Below are 16,908 nucleotides of genomic sequence, written 5' to 3'. Positions count from 1 at the left end.
GGAAAGCCGACATTGGGGGCCCCTAGCAGGGCCTCCTTTATCCTGCGACCTCTGGTTGGGGTCCGAGGGAGCACCTATGGTGCCTTGAGGCTGAATGGCTCTAAGACCGAGGTTCTCATCCTGGGGAACAATCCTGAGCTTTAGGGAGACCGCCCCGGTTCCTAAGGTTAAGAACCTGGGTTTTTACAATGATAGAAAGCTTTCTCTCACTGCCCAGATCTCAGGAGTCACCTCGGCCTGCTTTGCGGTCCTCAAGAGGTTAAAGAAAATTATTTGGCTAATTCCACCAGCTGCTTAGAGGACTGTCCTGCAGGCCCTGGTGATCTCTAGGCTTGATTACGGTAATGTGCTGTATCTTGGTGTGGACAAGACCTCTGTTCAACGTCTTCAGCTTATTCAGAAAGCAGCAGCCGCCTACTTTTTAAGTTGCATCGGCTCGCCTCCAATTCCCGTCTGCTCCATCAACTTCATTGGCTCAAGGTCAGCAAGCGTATTGAGTTTAAGGCCCTCTGTTATATGTTTCGAGCTCCACACGGCCGGGCCCTCATGCACATGCTCAATCTTTTCAAGCCTTATCAACCCTCTCGCAACCTAAGATCAGCCAATCCCTCTCTTTTCTCTGTCCCTAGAGTACGTTTGGCTCACATGGGAGGCCGCTTGTTTTCCTTCCTGGGACATAAACTATGGAATTCCCTCTCGCTCGATCTTAGTAATTGTCAACCTCCCCTCATTTTCCAAAAAAAGCTAAAGACCTTTCTGTTTAGTCGGACCTAATGGCCAACTGAGCTCCACTCTCATTGGCTCTGCTCTCAGTGCAGGAAAACCCTGTTTGGTAGCTGCGCGCGCTATAAATCTTTTAAATAAAATATGGTGCCCCACTGTTATTCCCTGCACCGTGTGGCAGGCACCTTGAGATGCTTGCCACACGGTGCAAGGATGAACAGATTCTACAGCCGGGTTAAGGCCGTAGCACAAGCTCCCATAGACAAATGGGAGTATGCAACCGTACCATGTGTGGTCACATTGTAATTGGGGTGTCGGGACCGCCAGCCAGAGTTCAGTCAGTCCCGAGACCACAACGGTGTAGGGCAGACATAAGTCTGCCCGACATCGTAATTAGGCCATCAATGTGCAGTAAAAAAAAGGGCCCTCGGTAAATAACAACCCTTAATTACAGGCAATTATCTATAATTCTTTTTTTTTTTTTAATTTTTTTTTATTAAACGGAAAAAAAAGAAACACATTACAATACACATTGCAGAGTAGGTTTTAGACATAAAGTGAAAAAAAAAGAAACATTACTGAAAGATAGCTTTGCACATCCATATAAATGGTCAGATGATAAGCACTAAAGTGGCGGTTTTAGAACATAAAAATTAGATATCGACAAGGGGATAAACAATATTCCTAAAGGAAAAAGACACACATCAATCAATACCCAGTAACGCAATACATCTTTAGCCAGCCCATTCAGCCACCGGTGCCCAGATTCTAGTTGCCAATAACCGGCTCCTCCCCCCTTTGCCCGAAAACACAGAAAATTCTAGCCGATGGAGGGCTAGCAGTCTTGCTCGCCATTGTGCAAAAGTCGGGGCTTCAGCAGATAACCACTGAGAGGTGATACACAGACGTGCCTGGGACATAGCAATGAATAGCAAGGCTAATTTGTAGAATGAATGGGTACCAGCTAAGCTATTGCCCACATCGACCCCGAATATTACTAATGCAGGAGTCACTACACAGCTTATCTTAAGTATGGAATTGATAAAATGCTCAATATCATCAAAAAACCCTGCAAGTACGGGGCAGGCATAGAACATATGTATTATGTCTGCAGTCGATGAATGGCAGCGAGCACAAGTGGTGCCCTTACTAGCACCCCATTTTGCGATCTTCATTGGTGTATAGTACAGGTCTAGCATGGCCATATAGCTTTGTGTCTTTATTGAACCAGATGCGATGACCTTACTAGCTAATTCCATTACCAGGGCTAAGTCAATACCTGTCCGACCTAATTTGGTTTCCCACTTGGCACTTTGTACTAATAAGTCGTCCGGAAAAGTTGACACTATATATTGATAAAGTGCCCCTATTCTACTTCTTTTCAGAATCATCTCTATAATTGTTACTTATCAAGTATAGCTGATGAGGTCTTCAGTTGTTTGTGCACAAAGCTTTGTATTTGTAAATATTTAAAGAAATCGCGTGGGGGTAGATTATATTTGTTCCTTATATCACTGTATACTAAGATTTGCCCATCTTCTACCAAGTCGCCCAGCATATAGACTCCCAATCGGCCCTGGACCAGGGTTCAATTCCCCGCCCCGACGGGGGTTGGGCTCAATAATTCTACGGACTCCATAATTCTCACTCCGGTGCCTACTCGACTCACGGGTTCACACTCTGCGACTCTGGGCAATAGCTTGCTTAATCTCCACAACGGCCCCTCGCAGCGGGATGCCTGGCTTTCACCTTGTGGATACCCTGCCGGGGTATCTGTTATGTTATGTTATAACAATTTATTATGCGCACAGCGACTCCAGCGAAGGAGCATCCCGGCGCAGAGACACGGAGCAGTCATAACACAACATGGCGAAATGCTACAAAAAAGTGCTAAAACAGGGGGGCTAAAATAGGAAAGTTTTTATGGCTCTACGAAACGACAGCAAGTCCTCTATCAGCCCAATTTCAACAGGGAGGGTGTTCCAGATAGACGCAGCTCTCACCCTGAAGGAACGGCCCCCCATCCTGCTGAGCCTAAATCTGGGGACAACAGCAAGGGCCTGACCTTGCGATCGAAGGTTGCGGGTAGGGACATAGAAAGAAATAGAGTTGGCCAAGATCTCAGGGCCTATGCCTCTAAGGATTTTGAAGGTCAGACACAGGACCTTGAAGAGAATACGCTTCCTAACCGGGAGCCAGTGCAGGGAGCGGATGACATGAGACACCGGGGAGAACTTAGGAAGTCCAACAATGGCTCTCGCCGCGGCGTTCTGCACCCGCTGCAGACGTGTTAACTCAGCCTGGTTAGCCCCCGCCAGCAAAGAGCTGGCGTAGTCCAGACAAGAGATGATGGTTGCCTGGACCACAAGCTGTCTGGTCGGGGCGTCGAAGAACTTAAGCACCGGCCTTAACCCTCTTAGGAGACCGAAGCAACAGGCTGCGATTTTTTTGGTGTGCCCTATAAATGTGAGACCAGCGTCTAGCCAGACCCCAAGGTTCTTCACCTCCGACACTGGGGTCGGAGTGGGGCCAAGCTCCGAAGGCCACCACTGATCGCCCCAGAGCTCCACTCCCTTCCCGACAACCATCACCTCTGTTTTTGTGGCATTAAGCTGGAGACAGTTACCTGTCAGCCAGCTGGCCACCGCCTTCAGTCCGGACTGAAACCTGGGGGCATCCTGTTCCGCATCCCCGCTGAGAGTAACCGCCAGCTGTGTGTCGTCGGCATATGAGACCATGGTTAGGCCCCACTGCCTTGCGACATCAGCCAGCGGTCTCACATAGAGATTGAACAGCGTGGGGCTCAGCGAGGATCCCTGCGGAACCCCCATGGCCAGAGGCTGGAACCTGGACTTGAAGGGAGGGATGGCAACACAGAAGGAGCGGTTGTCTAGGAAGGAGCGGAACCATTGCAGCGCCTGGCCGCCGATACCAGTCTCCTCGAGCCGCCCAAGGAGGATGCTGTGCGATACAGTATCGAATGCGGCGCTGAGATCTAACAAGATCAGCGCCGAAGTCTGTCCAGCATCCAGCCTTGCACGGAGATGTTCCACCATCACCAGAAGGGCAGTCTCCGTGCTGTGGCCAGCACGGAAGCCATTCTGTGTGGGATCGAGGGCATTGGACCGGGCTAAGTGTTCAGACAGGGCCAGATTGACATGGGCCTCTGTCAACTTAGCTGGCCAGGGCAGCAGCGAGATGGGACGGTAGCTTTCCGGCTTAGACGGGTCAAGAGATTTCTTTTTAATAATCGGAGACACCACCGCCTGCTTCCAGCTGATGGGAACGACCCCAGTCTCTAGGGAGAGATTGACAAGAGAGCGTATAGCCACACGCCTATCTCACAGGGGAATACCAGGACGGGTTCCCTAAGCAAGCGCATAGATGCCTGCGATGTGGGCGATTTGCGCTATATAAATACATGTACATTTACATTTACATTTCCTTCGCCAGCCAAACATTACATGGTCTTGAAATATACTAGGAAACACTCTACTACTTTTAAATGGCGTATAAAAATTCAAATTCGGAATATCTAATTTCTTCCTAATCTTCCGCCAGATAGAGCACGCAGCAATCAATACTTTGAAGCGTGTCCTTTTGTAGTAGCTAGGCTCCAAAATTTCCAAAAGTATACCCTTAGCAGCTTCACCTAGCCCTATCTCATATATAGAAGGTTGGTTGGATATAGGTACATGCGCCCTATCGCCACAAATCAACACTCCCATAGTTTGTAACATTGCTGCCCAATAATAGATAACTAGGCTGGGGACCGCCCAGCCCCCTCGATCTCGAGGAAGATACATCCACTTAGCTGCTCCTCATGGTCGTCTATATCCCCACAAAAACCTACAACAAACCCTCTCTGCCTTAACCAAGCTGTTTTGAGGAAATAACAAAGGAACGGTTCTAAACAAATATAAAAATTTCGGGAGGACTATCATTTTCAGGACACTACAGCGGCCATATAAAGATAGATGTAGGTTGTCAAGTCTCTCCAGTTTGGTGTTGACTGCTTCTATCATTGGAAGGATATTTAGTTCCGGAATCCTGTCAACTGTAGAACTTATCCGCACCCCTAAGTGCATAGCTTCGGGAACCACTGGGGCATCGGATATAGGCATATCGGGAGTCTGAACCACCTGCGTTTTTGAAACATTAAGCTTATAGCCCGACACTGCTCCAAATTGTTTGGCTAATTCCTTCAATGCCAGAAATGCAGATTGGACGTCAGATGTTATCACAACTATGTTGTCTACATAAGCTAACAGGTTATAAGAGATGTCACCAGCCCTAATTGGGACTATAGCCTGATTAGCCAGGATCTTAGAAAGAAACGGATCTATATATAGGGCGAACAACAGGGGTGAACAAGGACACCCCTGCCTTGTGCCCCTAGTGATAGAAAAAAAACTAGTCTGTTGCCCTGAAATGCGAAGTTGGGCCCTTGGGGAAAGATACATAGCAGAAACTGCATGTATAAATCCATCTGGAAACCCCTTCCATCTAAGTACTGCCCATAAAAACCTCCAAGAGACCCTGTCGAACGCCTTCTCGGCGTCCAACAGGATCAACCCGAGGGGCGATTTTGGAACATGAGCCCAGTCTAACAATGCAATGGAGCGCCTAACATGGTCCGCTGTGTCTCTGCCCGGAATGAATCCATGCTGAAACATGGAGACCAATGGAGTGATCACTTGCGCCAGTCGACAAGCCAGGATTTTAGAATAAACTTTCGAATCTCCATTGATTAATGATATCGGCCTAAATGATGCCGGGAGCAGCTCTGGTTTCCCTTTTTTCTTGAACAGAACTATAGTTGTATTTTGCCATGATTCCGGCACTATGCCCTTCTGCGCTGCTCTAAGGACCTCGAGAAAAAACAGTTTAATATCATCAAAGTAAATTTTATAAAATTCCAATGGGACAGCATCTGGGCCGCAGGCCTTACCATTAGCTAAAGATTTAACCGCTAACTCCAATTCTTCCATTTGGATAGGGGAACCCAAAACTTCAGCCTGTTCTTGGGAAATTTTAACTGTCTCAACACCATTAAAGAACTCCTCCATAGCCCTCTCAGCATCCAACCCAGGAATATCCTCCCTATCTTCCGTATACAAGGAGGAGTAAAAATCCAGGAAGACTCTATTAACTTCCTCTTGGGTATCATATATTATTCCATGTTGATCCTGGATTTTTACTACCTGACTCTGTATAGTACGCTGGCGGAGTCTCTTAGCTTAGACCCTACCAGAATTCTCCCCAAACTCAAACATCTCTGTACGATATTGTAAGTACTTCAAAGCTAGTTCTTTTCCAAATGACTCTAATAGTTGGGCTTTCAAAATTGCTACTTTTTGTTGACTCAGCTGGGTTTCATTACCATTCTTGATATTCAGAGTTAGTTGAATCTCTGCCTCTCTTAACTCCTCGACACGCCTACGCATCTGCTCTTGCTCAGACTTCCATCTATATGAGGTGAAGCTTTTAGTCTCCCCCCGTAGTCCAGCCTTCAGTGTGTCCCATACTATTTGATCAGATGCCGACCCAATATTTATCCCTAGGAACTGTGCTATCCACTTTTTAATATGGACCCGATATTCGTCATCATAAAACAACTTTCTTTCGAACGTCCACTCTCTAGGGGGTTTCCTAGTTCGAGGCCATCCACACTCTGCTATTAATGGGTTATGATCTGATATAAGTCGTGGGAAACAGGAAATAGTAGAAGCAATTGCCATCTGCTCTGTAAGAAAAACATAGTCTAGCCTAACATTTTTGTTATGGGGAATAGAATGATATGTGAACCCATCTTCTATTCTATTATGCAAGTACCATAGGTCAACCAAACCATGCTCCTGGAGGAAGGACTGAAGCGCTTTGAACACTTTTGGCTTTCTACCCACATATTTTGAATCTGTAGCTAAATCGAAGTCACTTAGAGCATTAATATTCATATCCCCACATACTAAGAGTGGAGTAGGCCAAGCTGCCAATTCCACATCTAGCTGTTGCACCACCTCCGGATCATCTAAATTCGACCCATAAACATTGCAAATCGTTAATAGTTTACCAGATATACAGACTTCAGCTATGGTCCACCTGCCCATTCTGTCCCCCAATGTCCTTTTACAGGAACCTAATCCCCGTTTCATAAATATAGCGACCCCTCTAATCATAGAAGTCTGTTTGGAGCAAATAAGAAGCTCATAGCCAGCCAATCTGAGAAGATCCCGCTTCCCCCATGGTACATGCGTTTCCTGTATACAAAAGATATCTGTCCGCATCAAATGAACAATTTTAGCAAAGAGAGCTCGCTTTTTCCCATCATTAAGGCCGCATACATTCCATGTACAAACAACCAATTTATCCTGCCCCATCAGAATAAGAAATAATCAAAAGCCAGAACATGATGTGCATATACTCAAGCTGTAATACCATTTCTGCAATGCAAGCAAACACTTTTTTTGTTTTTTTCCCCCAGTCCCCTCCCCCCCTTGGGCCCTCCTCCCCCCCACCCCCATTTCTTCCCCCCCCACACCCCCACCACCCAAAGTGAGGCTTAAGGACGAAGTCCTCAGTGATGTTGAGATGCTATAACCGTGCCCCCCCCCGGCAGCCTCCCTACCGACACCTGTGCCATTCCTTTTCCCCTCTGCTCCTTACACCATATTTCCTTATCTAAGAATTCCCAAATAGTTTTAGGTACCACAAAAAAAGAAAATGGGTTTTCCAGAGTCAAGACCAAGTGGAAACCCACCACACAGTTATAGGCTATTAACCTTCATAGCCTTCATAGCCTGATCATTGCGATCAACCTCTGTATCCAACCTAATGTCTTAGTCATAGAGATGGAAATTCCAAGGTACCCCATTACGTCAAAACTAAACAATTGCATAACAAAGTTTAGAAGCAGAGTTCACTGGAAAAAAGATAGGCACTTATAAACATGAGAAAAAAAAAAAAAAGAAGCGGTGAACCACTCTGCTGGCAAATCAGGCCCACTCAACACAGAAAATTCCCTCAGAACAAGGTGATCACTATATAATGTAATATCTATCTTTTAGTATGCTCAGCTATCTCCTTTAAGTAATCCCGTGCTTAATTGCACGATGTCAAGAACCTCGCTTTCCCATTCACAATAACTTTTAACTTAGAAGGATTAAGCAAGAAAACCTGTGCTCCTGCTTCTTGAAAAGGAGCAATTAATTTTCGCATTTGCCAACGTTCTTTGACAGTCATTGGGCAAAAGTCTGGGCGAACAAAAAACTCACAACCCATGGCGGCTCTTTTCTTCTCCGGCCTTGCTAAGTCATATATGGCCTCACGTAGCAAGTAGTTATTCAGGCAAATTAGAATAGCCCTTGGGTAGAGATTCTGACCACTTTGACCTTCCTTGCCCCGATTTCTCAACACAAAAGGGAATCTATGAGCACGGATTATTTCAACATCCCAGTTCCAGGCAGTTAATTCGGGAAAAGCTTGCTTGAATAGCTGTACAACAAATTTGCGTGGGTCTGCTCCCTCCTTCGATTCTTCAATTCTAGCACCCGCAGGTTTTTACGGCGTGCCCGATTCTCGAGGTCAGTAAGCTTCCATTCGACGTCGGACTCAGATCTTTGTAGGGACTCCACAACCCTCTGTTGCTTCACTAGTGTATCTTCGACCGATGAGACTCTCTCTTCAACTTCAACCACCCGCGTGGTTACTTCAGCACAAGTTTTGACCAGCCGTCTCACGGTGTTCTGTAGTTTCCTTACTGCTCCTTGTGTGCGTAAGCCTTCAGATTTTGTCTCGGTTCGATGAGCCATGATAGTCTTATAGATTAAGCAGAGGGTAATTGAGCCCTCTTCCAGCTCCTCTTTCAGCTCCTCCTCCAGGTTCAACTGCGTAACCTGCTGGATTCGATCTTGCTGTACTCCATCCGTAGAATCAGTTATTTTCTTCACTGTAGTCGGTGAGGCTGACCGGTCAGGCTGGTCAAGCTCTTCTCCTTCAAAGTCATCTGGTAAGTCCCCCCAGTCCCCCAGATTACTGGAGCTATCTAACTCATGCTCCTTATCTGACAAATTCGTTAAATCTGACATAGAATAGAATTTTGTATCAGATTCCAGTTCGACAGTTTCGTAAACTGAATCTAGCATCGTTTCAGATTCTTTCTGCAGAGGATCATTTGTTTTGTTTGGTGGCACTGCTGCAGCCACTGTGGTCTCTTTGGTCTTCACCGTTCGCCTTTTATCAAATATAGCTGCAACCATCTTCTGTTTGATAGGTGTCTCTTGAACCAGAGGCTGGTGTGCCGCTGAGTCGCGATATTGACTTTGAATGTCTCCTAAGGCACCTTGCGCCGCCAATGATTGGTTACCTGAGGCTAGCACTGCATCTTCAGGCGCTGTACTCTCCACTTGCTTGCTGGTGGCCCCTCCAGTCTTAATCTTTGTAGCACTCCCCTTAGCCTTAGGATCAATGCTAGTAGCACTTGTAGCACTTGTAGAAGCCAGATTCAGTTCTCTAGACGCTAATGCCCCAACTGGCATTTCAACTGCTGCCACTCCCTTGTTCCTGGCAGAGCCCCTTCCCTTTGGCGCCATTTTATAGCTAAGCGTTAAATCAAAGCAAATCAAAGCAAAGTGTTCCCTCCTTAAACTTGTTGCCAAATCTCTGATATGCCACTCCCTTAAGCAACAGTACTTTTGTTAGATAATGAGACGCTTTAGATGAAAAAAAAAACTACTGGTCCCAGAATGCACCAGACTAGCTTACTTGTTTTCGCTGACTCTCAGCGTCGTCTGTTGTAAAGCAGTATTATGTCCTTTTTTTTCCCTCGCCAGTCCAGTACAATTTATAGTCAGGAAGACACTTTAGGAAAGTCTGCGGAGTTTTAAGAGAACAAGCAATGTACGTCTCAATCTCGGGATCGAGAGAGAAAAAAAACCAAAAAAACAAAAAAGAAAGCGTGGAGCTTCAGTATCGGCGGGGTAAAGAGTAAAGTAATGCAATAATACAAGGCTCTTATATTTCCTCCCGTACCCGTTTGACACAGCTTGCAAGTAAGTGCCGTTTTATGATCCGCTGTGTGGCGTCTGTGTTGGTGACTGCTGGAGCACACTGCGGGTCGGTCCAGGGGCCGCGACCTGATCACCTCCGCCTTCACCTTCACCTCCGGGCGAAACCGGCTCCCACGGACCACAATCAGCAGCGTAGAATTACCGCCTCGCACACCATGGAGCGCGGATACGGAGCGCCTGAAATCCGATGCGGTCAGATGAAAAGCCAGTGTGTGGACACCTGAGGTAGGTAGGGAAGCCGAACGGGAGCACAGGAACAGCACCTCACACGGCCACAGTTGCGGCCGCCATCTTGCCCCTCATTTTCCAAAAAAAGCTAAAGACCTTTCTGTTTAGTCGGACCTAATGACCAACTGAGCTCCACTCTCATTGGCTCTGCTCTCAGTGCAGGAAAACCCTGTTTGGTAGCTGCGCGCTCTATAAATCTTTTAAATAAAATATGGTGCCCCACTGTTATTCCCTGCACCGTGTGGCAGGCACCTTGAGATGCTTGCCACACGGTGCAAGGATGAACAGATTCTACAGCCGGGTTAAGGCCGTAGCACAAGCTCCCATAGACAAAGGGGAGTATGCAACCGTACCATGTGTGGTCACATTGTAATCCGGGTGTCGGGACCGCCAGCCAGAGTTCAGTCAGTCCCGAGACCACAACGGTGTAGGGCAGACATAAGTCTGCCCGACATCGTAATCAGGCCATCAATGTGCAGTAAAAAAAAAGGACCCTCGGTAAATAACAACCCTTAATTACAGGCAATTATCTATAATTCAATGTTTTATAGCATTACTAGCATTTTCTCAATCTCAGCTTTCGCTTGTCCTTATTTGTATTTTCCTCACGTAAACAGAAGAGAGGAGGTGTTTTACTCTCTGAGCATTGGGCTTGGACTCTGGTCAAACTTGGAATGTATAAAGCGTAGGAAAGCAGACTGTTCTATGTAGACACAGTTAACAAGAACTGCAAAAGTTGCAAGGCTGTCTTTTAAAAAATGCGGTGAATAAAGGACCTAATTTTTACTTGAATTCGATTAGTCTTTTCAAAACTTGCCTTCCAGATGGACTCCTGCATAATCTCCTCCTTCAGAGATCTGGACATTTGTGCAAATAGTCCTCTTGCTTATATCATCCTGTACATAAGAACACATTATGGTTACACTCGGCAAAATATATACCAAACAAAATACACTGCACACTTTTTGCACAATGAAGACTTGTGTCCAATGATATGTGAATCAAAGAGGCCATGTCGTCACTATGTGCCCGAAAGTAGCGTATGTGGAGCAGAAACAACACACCATTGTCCCCTAATGGCTTTCGGAAACTTTAACAAGGTCTCCACCAACTCCAAAATAATAGCTAATGCTGTTCGAATAGCCCAACCACTGAACAATGCTGCAACAATAACCATAGAATGGAGTTCCCACATAAAATCTTGTGATACCTCGGTCAGTTATCTTGCAAGTGGACCTTCCTGCTTATCAATGGCCAACACTAGGGACGATTCATAAATGCATTTATGAATGTGGGAAGTATTACTCCCATAGTATTGCTTCACATTCCCTTTAAAGTCTTTGTGCATTGTTGCCAAAACATCTTAAATGGCAGCACATTAGAAATATTTGTGGAATATCCATATATAATTCGAGTATATAGAAAGCACAGTGACCTCCCTGTCAGCAGTGGCCGGCACAGTTAAGAACGGTGGGGCTGGGCAGGGTGCAGCAGGAGTTTGGGGGGAGCCGACAGATGACAGAATAGGTGTTATTTATTTATTTAATTATACATATTCTATTGTCTGTCAACTTCCTTCCGCTCTCCCCCCGCCCCACCGTGTTTACCTGTGCCGGCCACTGCTGCTCTCTGCACATTTAATTAAAGGGAGCTGGACATTGCTGAGGCTGATTCACAAAGGCAATTATGAGTATGGGAACTACCAGTTTACGTATTCGTATTTTTTTTATTTTTTAGTGGCCCCACTGTGTATAACAACCAGTAGTGTGAGTTTTATACCAAAGCAAAAGCAAAATCAATGCATAAAATCTTTATTTTGGCAAGTTGCCACAATTGTACAAAGTAATAACACAGCCTAAATTGATCAATTCTGTACAACTAATAAAGCAGAAATACAATTAATATTTTCGATAAAATACATATATTAAATGTTTAATTTCATTATGACAAATATAGGATTTGTGTAGATATCATAATAAGACTGTTAGAATCTTGGTTTCTTCCCTCATTCTAATAAAATATATCATCTTTAATAAAATAAAATGTCTAGTGTAAACGCTCCTGCCTTATTCCCCACACCAAGACCAAATACCAAGAGACTGCAAAGGCTATGCATTGCCTGGTATTAGATTTCAAAATTCTTAATATCTCCTTATGTTCCCCATCACCTAAGTTTCGGCACACTGGTGTAATACATTTTTTCCTGCCACTCACATATGGTGGACAGACAAATAAGGCGTCCTCAACTGTTTCCATGGACACTCTACAGCAAGGGCACAGCCAATCTACTCTCCTTAATTTTTTCGCCCACTTAGCCGTAAATGATAGAAGTGGGAGGGTCCCATATTGAAACTGAAAAAAAAGCTCCCTGGCAGCTACAGGTTCAATCTCATCTAAAAACTGTTCTTTAAATTCATCCTTCATCATAACAAAGGAGTCACTTAGAAAACCTACTGTAGACTGCCCCAGCAGGATTCTCTTTTTGTACTGCAAGTAATTATTCTTAATGAATAGTTCAATGGTCACACAGGCCTCCCTGGGGGCGGCCCATAATCTTACATTCCCTATCATTATGAGTGTCTCTTCTACATACTTAATCTAGGGTATGTTATCTGATCCCGAGGTTCGGAGAACTTCTTATAGGCCCTGTTTTTAATAGCATAACTCAGGGGTGGCCTAGATCAATCTTCAATACAGGAAATGTCTCACTCCAATCCCATCAGATATTTGTCTGAGACCTAATTCTAGCCTGAGAAGGAGCCAGGGAGTACTCATAGGGAGACCTGTCAGTTGGTGCAGTCATCGGTTTTCACCTGGGCAGTCACATCCCCATGGCCCCATTGCTCTGCACCACATGGAGCTGCTCCTATTGCCTGATGGTTGTAAATTTGAAGTGCTAGGGAAATAGGGCGTAATTGAGTGCCTCAATGCATTTTCACCATTTCTCTGTCAATGTGGGTGTGCCAGTCGAGCTGCTCTTTTAGTGTGATCCTTAAATATTTAAAGGCATGCAACATCCTCCATAAAACACAAGACCATTTGACAAGACCATACAGATCATAGGCAATCATGAAATAGACAAGGAAGACTTAAAAGGTTGCACTTCCAAGTGACAAAGCTTGTGGAAGCAATAGAATGAATGCCTCAACTCCCATTCCTTCTGAAATGATCTGATACAATGACAACGCCCTGAAGAGATCCCAGGAACTTTGTCGTGGAATCGAAACACTCTGGCATTTAATAAGGAGGACTTTTGGTCATTCAAAGTACTAAACCAGCAAATGCTGGTCCAAATAGTCGTTATTTATTGACTTAACTCCTTTGATTTTGTATTGATTGAAGTGTTATTTTTCAAGGCACATGACTACATGATGTGTGGTCTTGTCTAATGGTCTTGTGTTTTATGTAGGATGTTGATACTCATTTGATTTAAAGTTTTCTTGTAATGTCATCATTTGTTTGTAAATTCCATTGTATATTAGTGTAAATATGTGGATGTACAGGTGTCTTATTTGCTGATAAAATGTTTCCTTTAAAAAATTTAAAACAGATATAAGCAAGTTGTATAAATACAAATACTTGGTCGAATTAGACAAGCAGTGTTTTTGACCTTTTGAATTTTGTGTACAAATGATGGTGGTTAGGCATTTTTGTGTTTTTCTTATCTAAATAGGGTCCAGCCTATCCACATGTCCATATGGGCCTAACTCCTTAGGTTTTCAAACTTTCTTAAAAGTGGCATTTTAAAAACTGTAATCTAAAATCTGAATTTACCATAAAAGAGTATTTCTTATTACAATTTCAAAAACATGAACTGTGCATGTTCCCATTTGGACGATAGCCGTATTAAATGTAATAAGGTAATGCAAATGTTATCCTATGGGAGAGGTAGGCCCTGCAACAGTGAGAAACTAATTTAAGAGTTTTTCACTAGCAAGACATGTAAAACTTAAAAGAACATGTCGTACTTTGTAAATACAGTGCACCTTGCCTTCTGGGCTGTTCAAGGCCTATCCTAGGGATTCCTGATACGTATTAAAAAGCATTTGTAACGCAATAGGTCTCGCATTTACGCGAGTTTGAGCTATTGACATTGCAAATAATAATGCCTTTTATTATTTTTTATTTTTAAAAACATAAATAAAAGGCATTGTTATTTACAATGCCAATAGCTGAAACTCTCGCAACTGTGAGACCTATTTCATTGCAAATGATTGTTGAAATTAAGTTTCAACTGCTCTCAAAGAAAACAAATGTGAAACAAAAGGCAGGTTGTCGAGCAACGGCAAGTGGCATAAAGATCGCTGAACTATTTTAAAAACACTTTTTGTATACGCTACATGTATAACTTTCTGAAAAATACAATAAAGAATTGAAACATAAAAAAATAAAAGAAAGGCAAGTAGAGGAATATGGCAAAGTACAACGTATTAATAGCCAGTTCAGAAGATGAAGCTAATTTTTCTTGTTATAACAAGCAATTTTAAGTGAAGCATATCATATTTCCAGAGAACCTCATGTCTATGGGAACGCCACTCACCACGGTTGCCTCTGACATGGCCTCGTGAAGTTGGTGACCAACCAAGGCATTCTAATTTTGTTGCCTTTAAATGGGAGCGTTGGGGTGTAGATAACCAGCGTGAGGGTGGCGGTAGTTTCAAGGGAGTGAGAACGACAGGCTGAGAGGCAGAAGTTACAAACCAAATACTGCGCGCAGAAATCTATGCCTCTCGCAGAAGTGGCAATTGCTCCTCCTAGGGGAGCCACCAAAGAAACACACAGTAAATGGCTTACCTACACATGAGGCTGCTTTCATCCAACACGCGCGGTCTAGTGTTTATAATTAGAGCAGTTGTTAGCTTGTTGATTGCTTTCTTGCAGTCAGGTTTACGGTGCATTACATATAGAACAAGCAATACTGGGGGAAGCCTCGCGCCAGCTCCTGAGGCTGCAGCGGATTCCTCAGCACTGCCGCCGGGCCCTTCAGCCTGTCTGGGAAAGCGAAAGCACGCATGCGTAGGGACCAAAAAATGCACGCGCGTGCACAAAGATGGCGTTGGGCTGTCCACATGCACGTGCGTTTTTTTGTCTCTACACATGCATGTTTCGCTTTGCGATGGCGAGAGCAGCCATCTTTGTCCATTTGGATGTGCGAGAATTCAGCTTTGGCTGAATTGATTCCAAAGGGCCCTCTCCATGGCTAGAGTAGCGTATGCACTGCTTTCGTCAGACGAGACCTAAAAAGGGAGCTAACACCCTGGGAAAAGGTTTACTTTGCCAGGTCGAAATAGCAGTTTTAAACTGCGCAGACAGGCTGCAATGAGAGGCCTGAGACAGGTGTGCAAAGCTACTTAAAGAGGTAGCACTACAAGTGCTTCACGCCCACTAGTAGACCCTGGTTTACATGTAGTACTACTTTACTAGCAACTTATAAGTAACTGAATTATGCCATTTGGGTGTTGGCCAATTTAACCATGTTTAGAGACGAGAACACAAGCAAATTAGCATTGGCTAGCAGTGGTAAAGTGCACAGAGTCCTAAGGCCAACAAAAAAAATATTCAGCAAAAATGAAAAAGGGTAAAGGCAAAAGATTCGGGGGTGACCCTGCAGAGAGGGTCGGTCCAACAAAGTAAATAATGATAACAGGAAGCCCAAAAAACCTCAACATTAACTACAACTAATATAGCTCAAGGTGATTCTTGTAGTGGAGAGCAACATACTATTAGAACAATAATATCCCTGACACTGGAAATAACACAGATTAGCAAATTATTTCATACTAATCTTCATTAAATGAATAGAAAATTGCTAGCAACCAACATGTTTTTTTCCTCCAAAAGAGAATTGCACATCACCGTTGATTATAAAATTCACATTTAATGCTTTTCTCGTCTCAAAGCTGAATTCATCACAAAGCACAATCATATTGGACAGTTCCTGTTCTTGGAAAGAACAAATATAGTATCCTTAACAACCAACACATGTTACGCTGTGTTCAGAATCACGCTTCTTCAGGGCTGTTTGAATGTTATAGCAGTAGTCATCAAACAGGATTCATATTATTAATACAGCATGAATAATAATTAATAAAAATCACAAAAGGCTGAACACACATATACACAAAAAAGACAAAGAAAAAACAAGAGAACAAATAAATCAATGTATATCAACCCTTTATTATTACCCGCAGCAACCACAGAGCATATAGACAACATCATAAACTGGAAATGCACCATCATTATTATGTTTGTCAAATAACTTGTTAAAAACTTCTTTTTCAGAAATCAAACTTCCTAACTGCCAGTCAGTGACTTTATCCCCAGTTTGGAGTTTATAACCCTACTTCAAGGTATTAAAAACAAGCATATTAATACAGAATTGATTTAATCCACATAGATATAAACTCAAAAGTATCTTTGGATCTCGGAGTTTATCAAGTGAGTTCTACTTTCTTTACAGGCACAAAACATGTTAAGTGCACAAGTCTAAACAGTAAAATAGTGACTGCATAAGGATATTCCAAATGCTAAATGAGAATGATGTCATGTTTTTCTAAGCTCTGATGCTGATTTAGACACTTTTTCTAATAAGTACCAGTAAACCTAAACTTCTTACAATCACGCAAGAGCACATGCAGAAGATATAGCATCTGCTTTGTCCTAGAAGCAAGAATTTCCTGAAGAAGTACTGGGAAACACAACTCTTAATTTAAATTAAAAATCATAATGATGGACAGGTGGAGATTTACAATACCTCTATGGGGTCTATTACGATGTCAGGCAGATGCCACCATCTCGGAAACGGGACCGACCAACCTTATTATGATGCGACTGAACACTGTTTGGTCGCATTCCGACATTGCCCAATGGGAGCATGTGATACAGCCGT

The 16,908-nt window shown here is 43.8% G+C and overlaps 1 protein-coding gene across 2 annotated transcripts in view; it reads right to left on the bottom strand.

Moving 5' to 3' along the window:
• The window catches only part of WDR93 (WD repeat domain 93), a 693,419-nt gene that overhangs the window by 534,565 nt on the left and 141,946 nt on the right, over window positions 1-16,908 (bottom strand). Inside the window, exon 5 of one of the 2 annotated variants that reach the window (XM_086958144.1) lies at window positions 10,833-10,915. In XM_086958144.1, the coding sequence (XP_086814270.1) occupies window positions 10,833-10,915 (83 nt within the window). The remainder of the gene's footprint in view (window positions 1-10,832; window positions 10,916-16,908) is intronic. The other variant, XM_086958145.1, reaches the window with a different exon arrangement.

This window comes from Lissotriton vulgaris, chromosome 2_1, assembly GCF_964263255.1.
Source record: "Lissotriton vulgaris chromosome 2_1, aLisVul1.2, whole genome shotgun sequence".
Classification (NCBI taxonomy): domain Eukaryota; kingdom Metazoa; phylum Chordata; class Amphibia; order Caudata; family Salamandridae; genus Lissotriton; species Lissotriton vulgaris.
The sequence above is the reverse complement of the archived record's forward strand: the minus strand, read 5'-3'. Positions and strand labels throughout refer to the sequence as shown.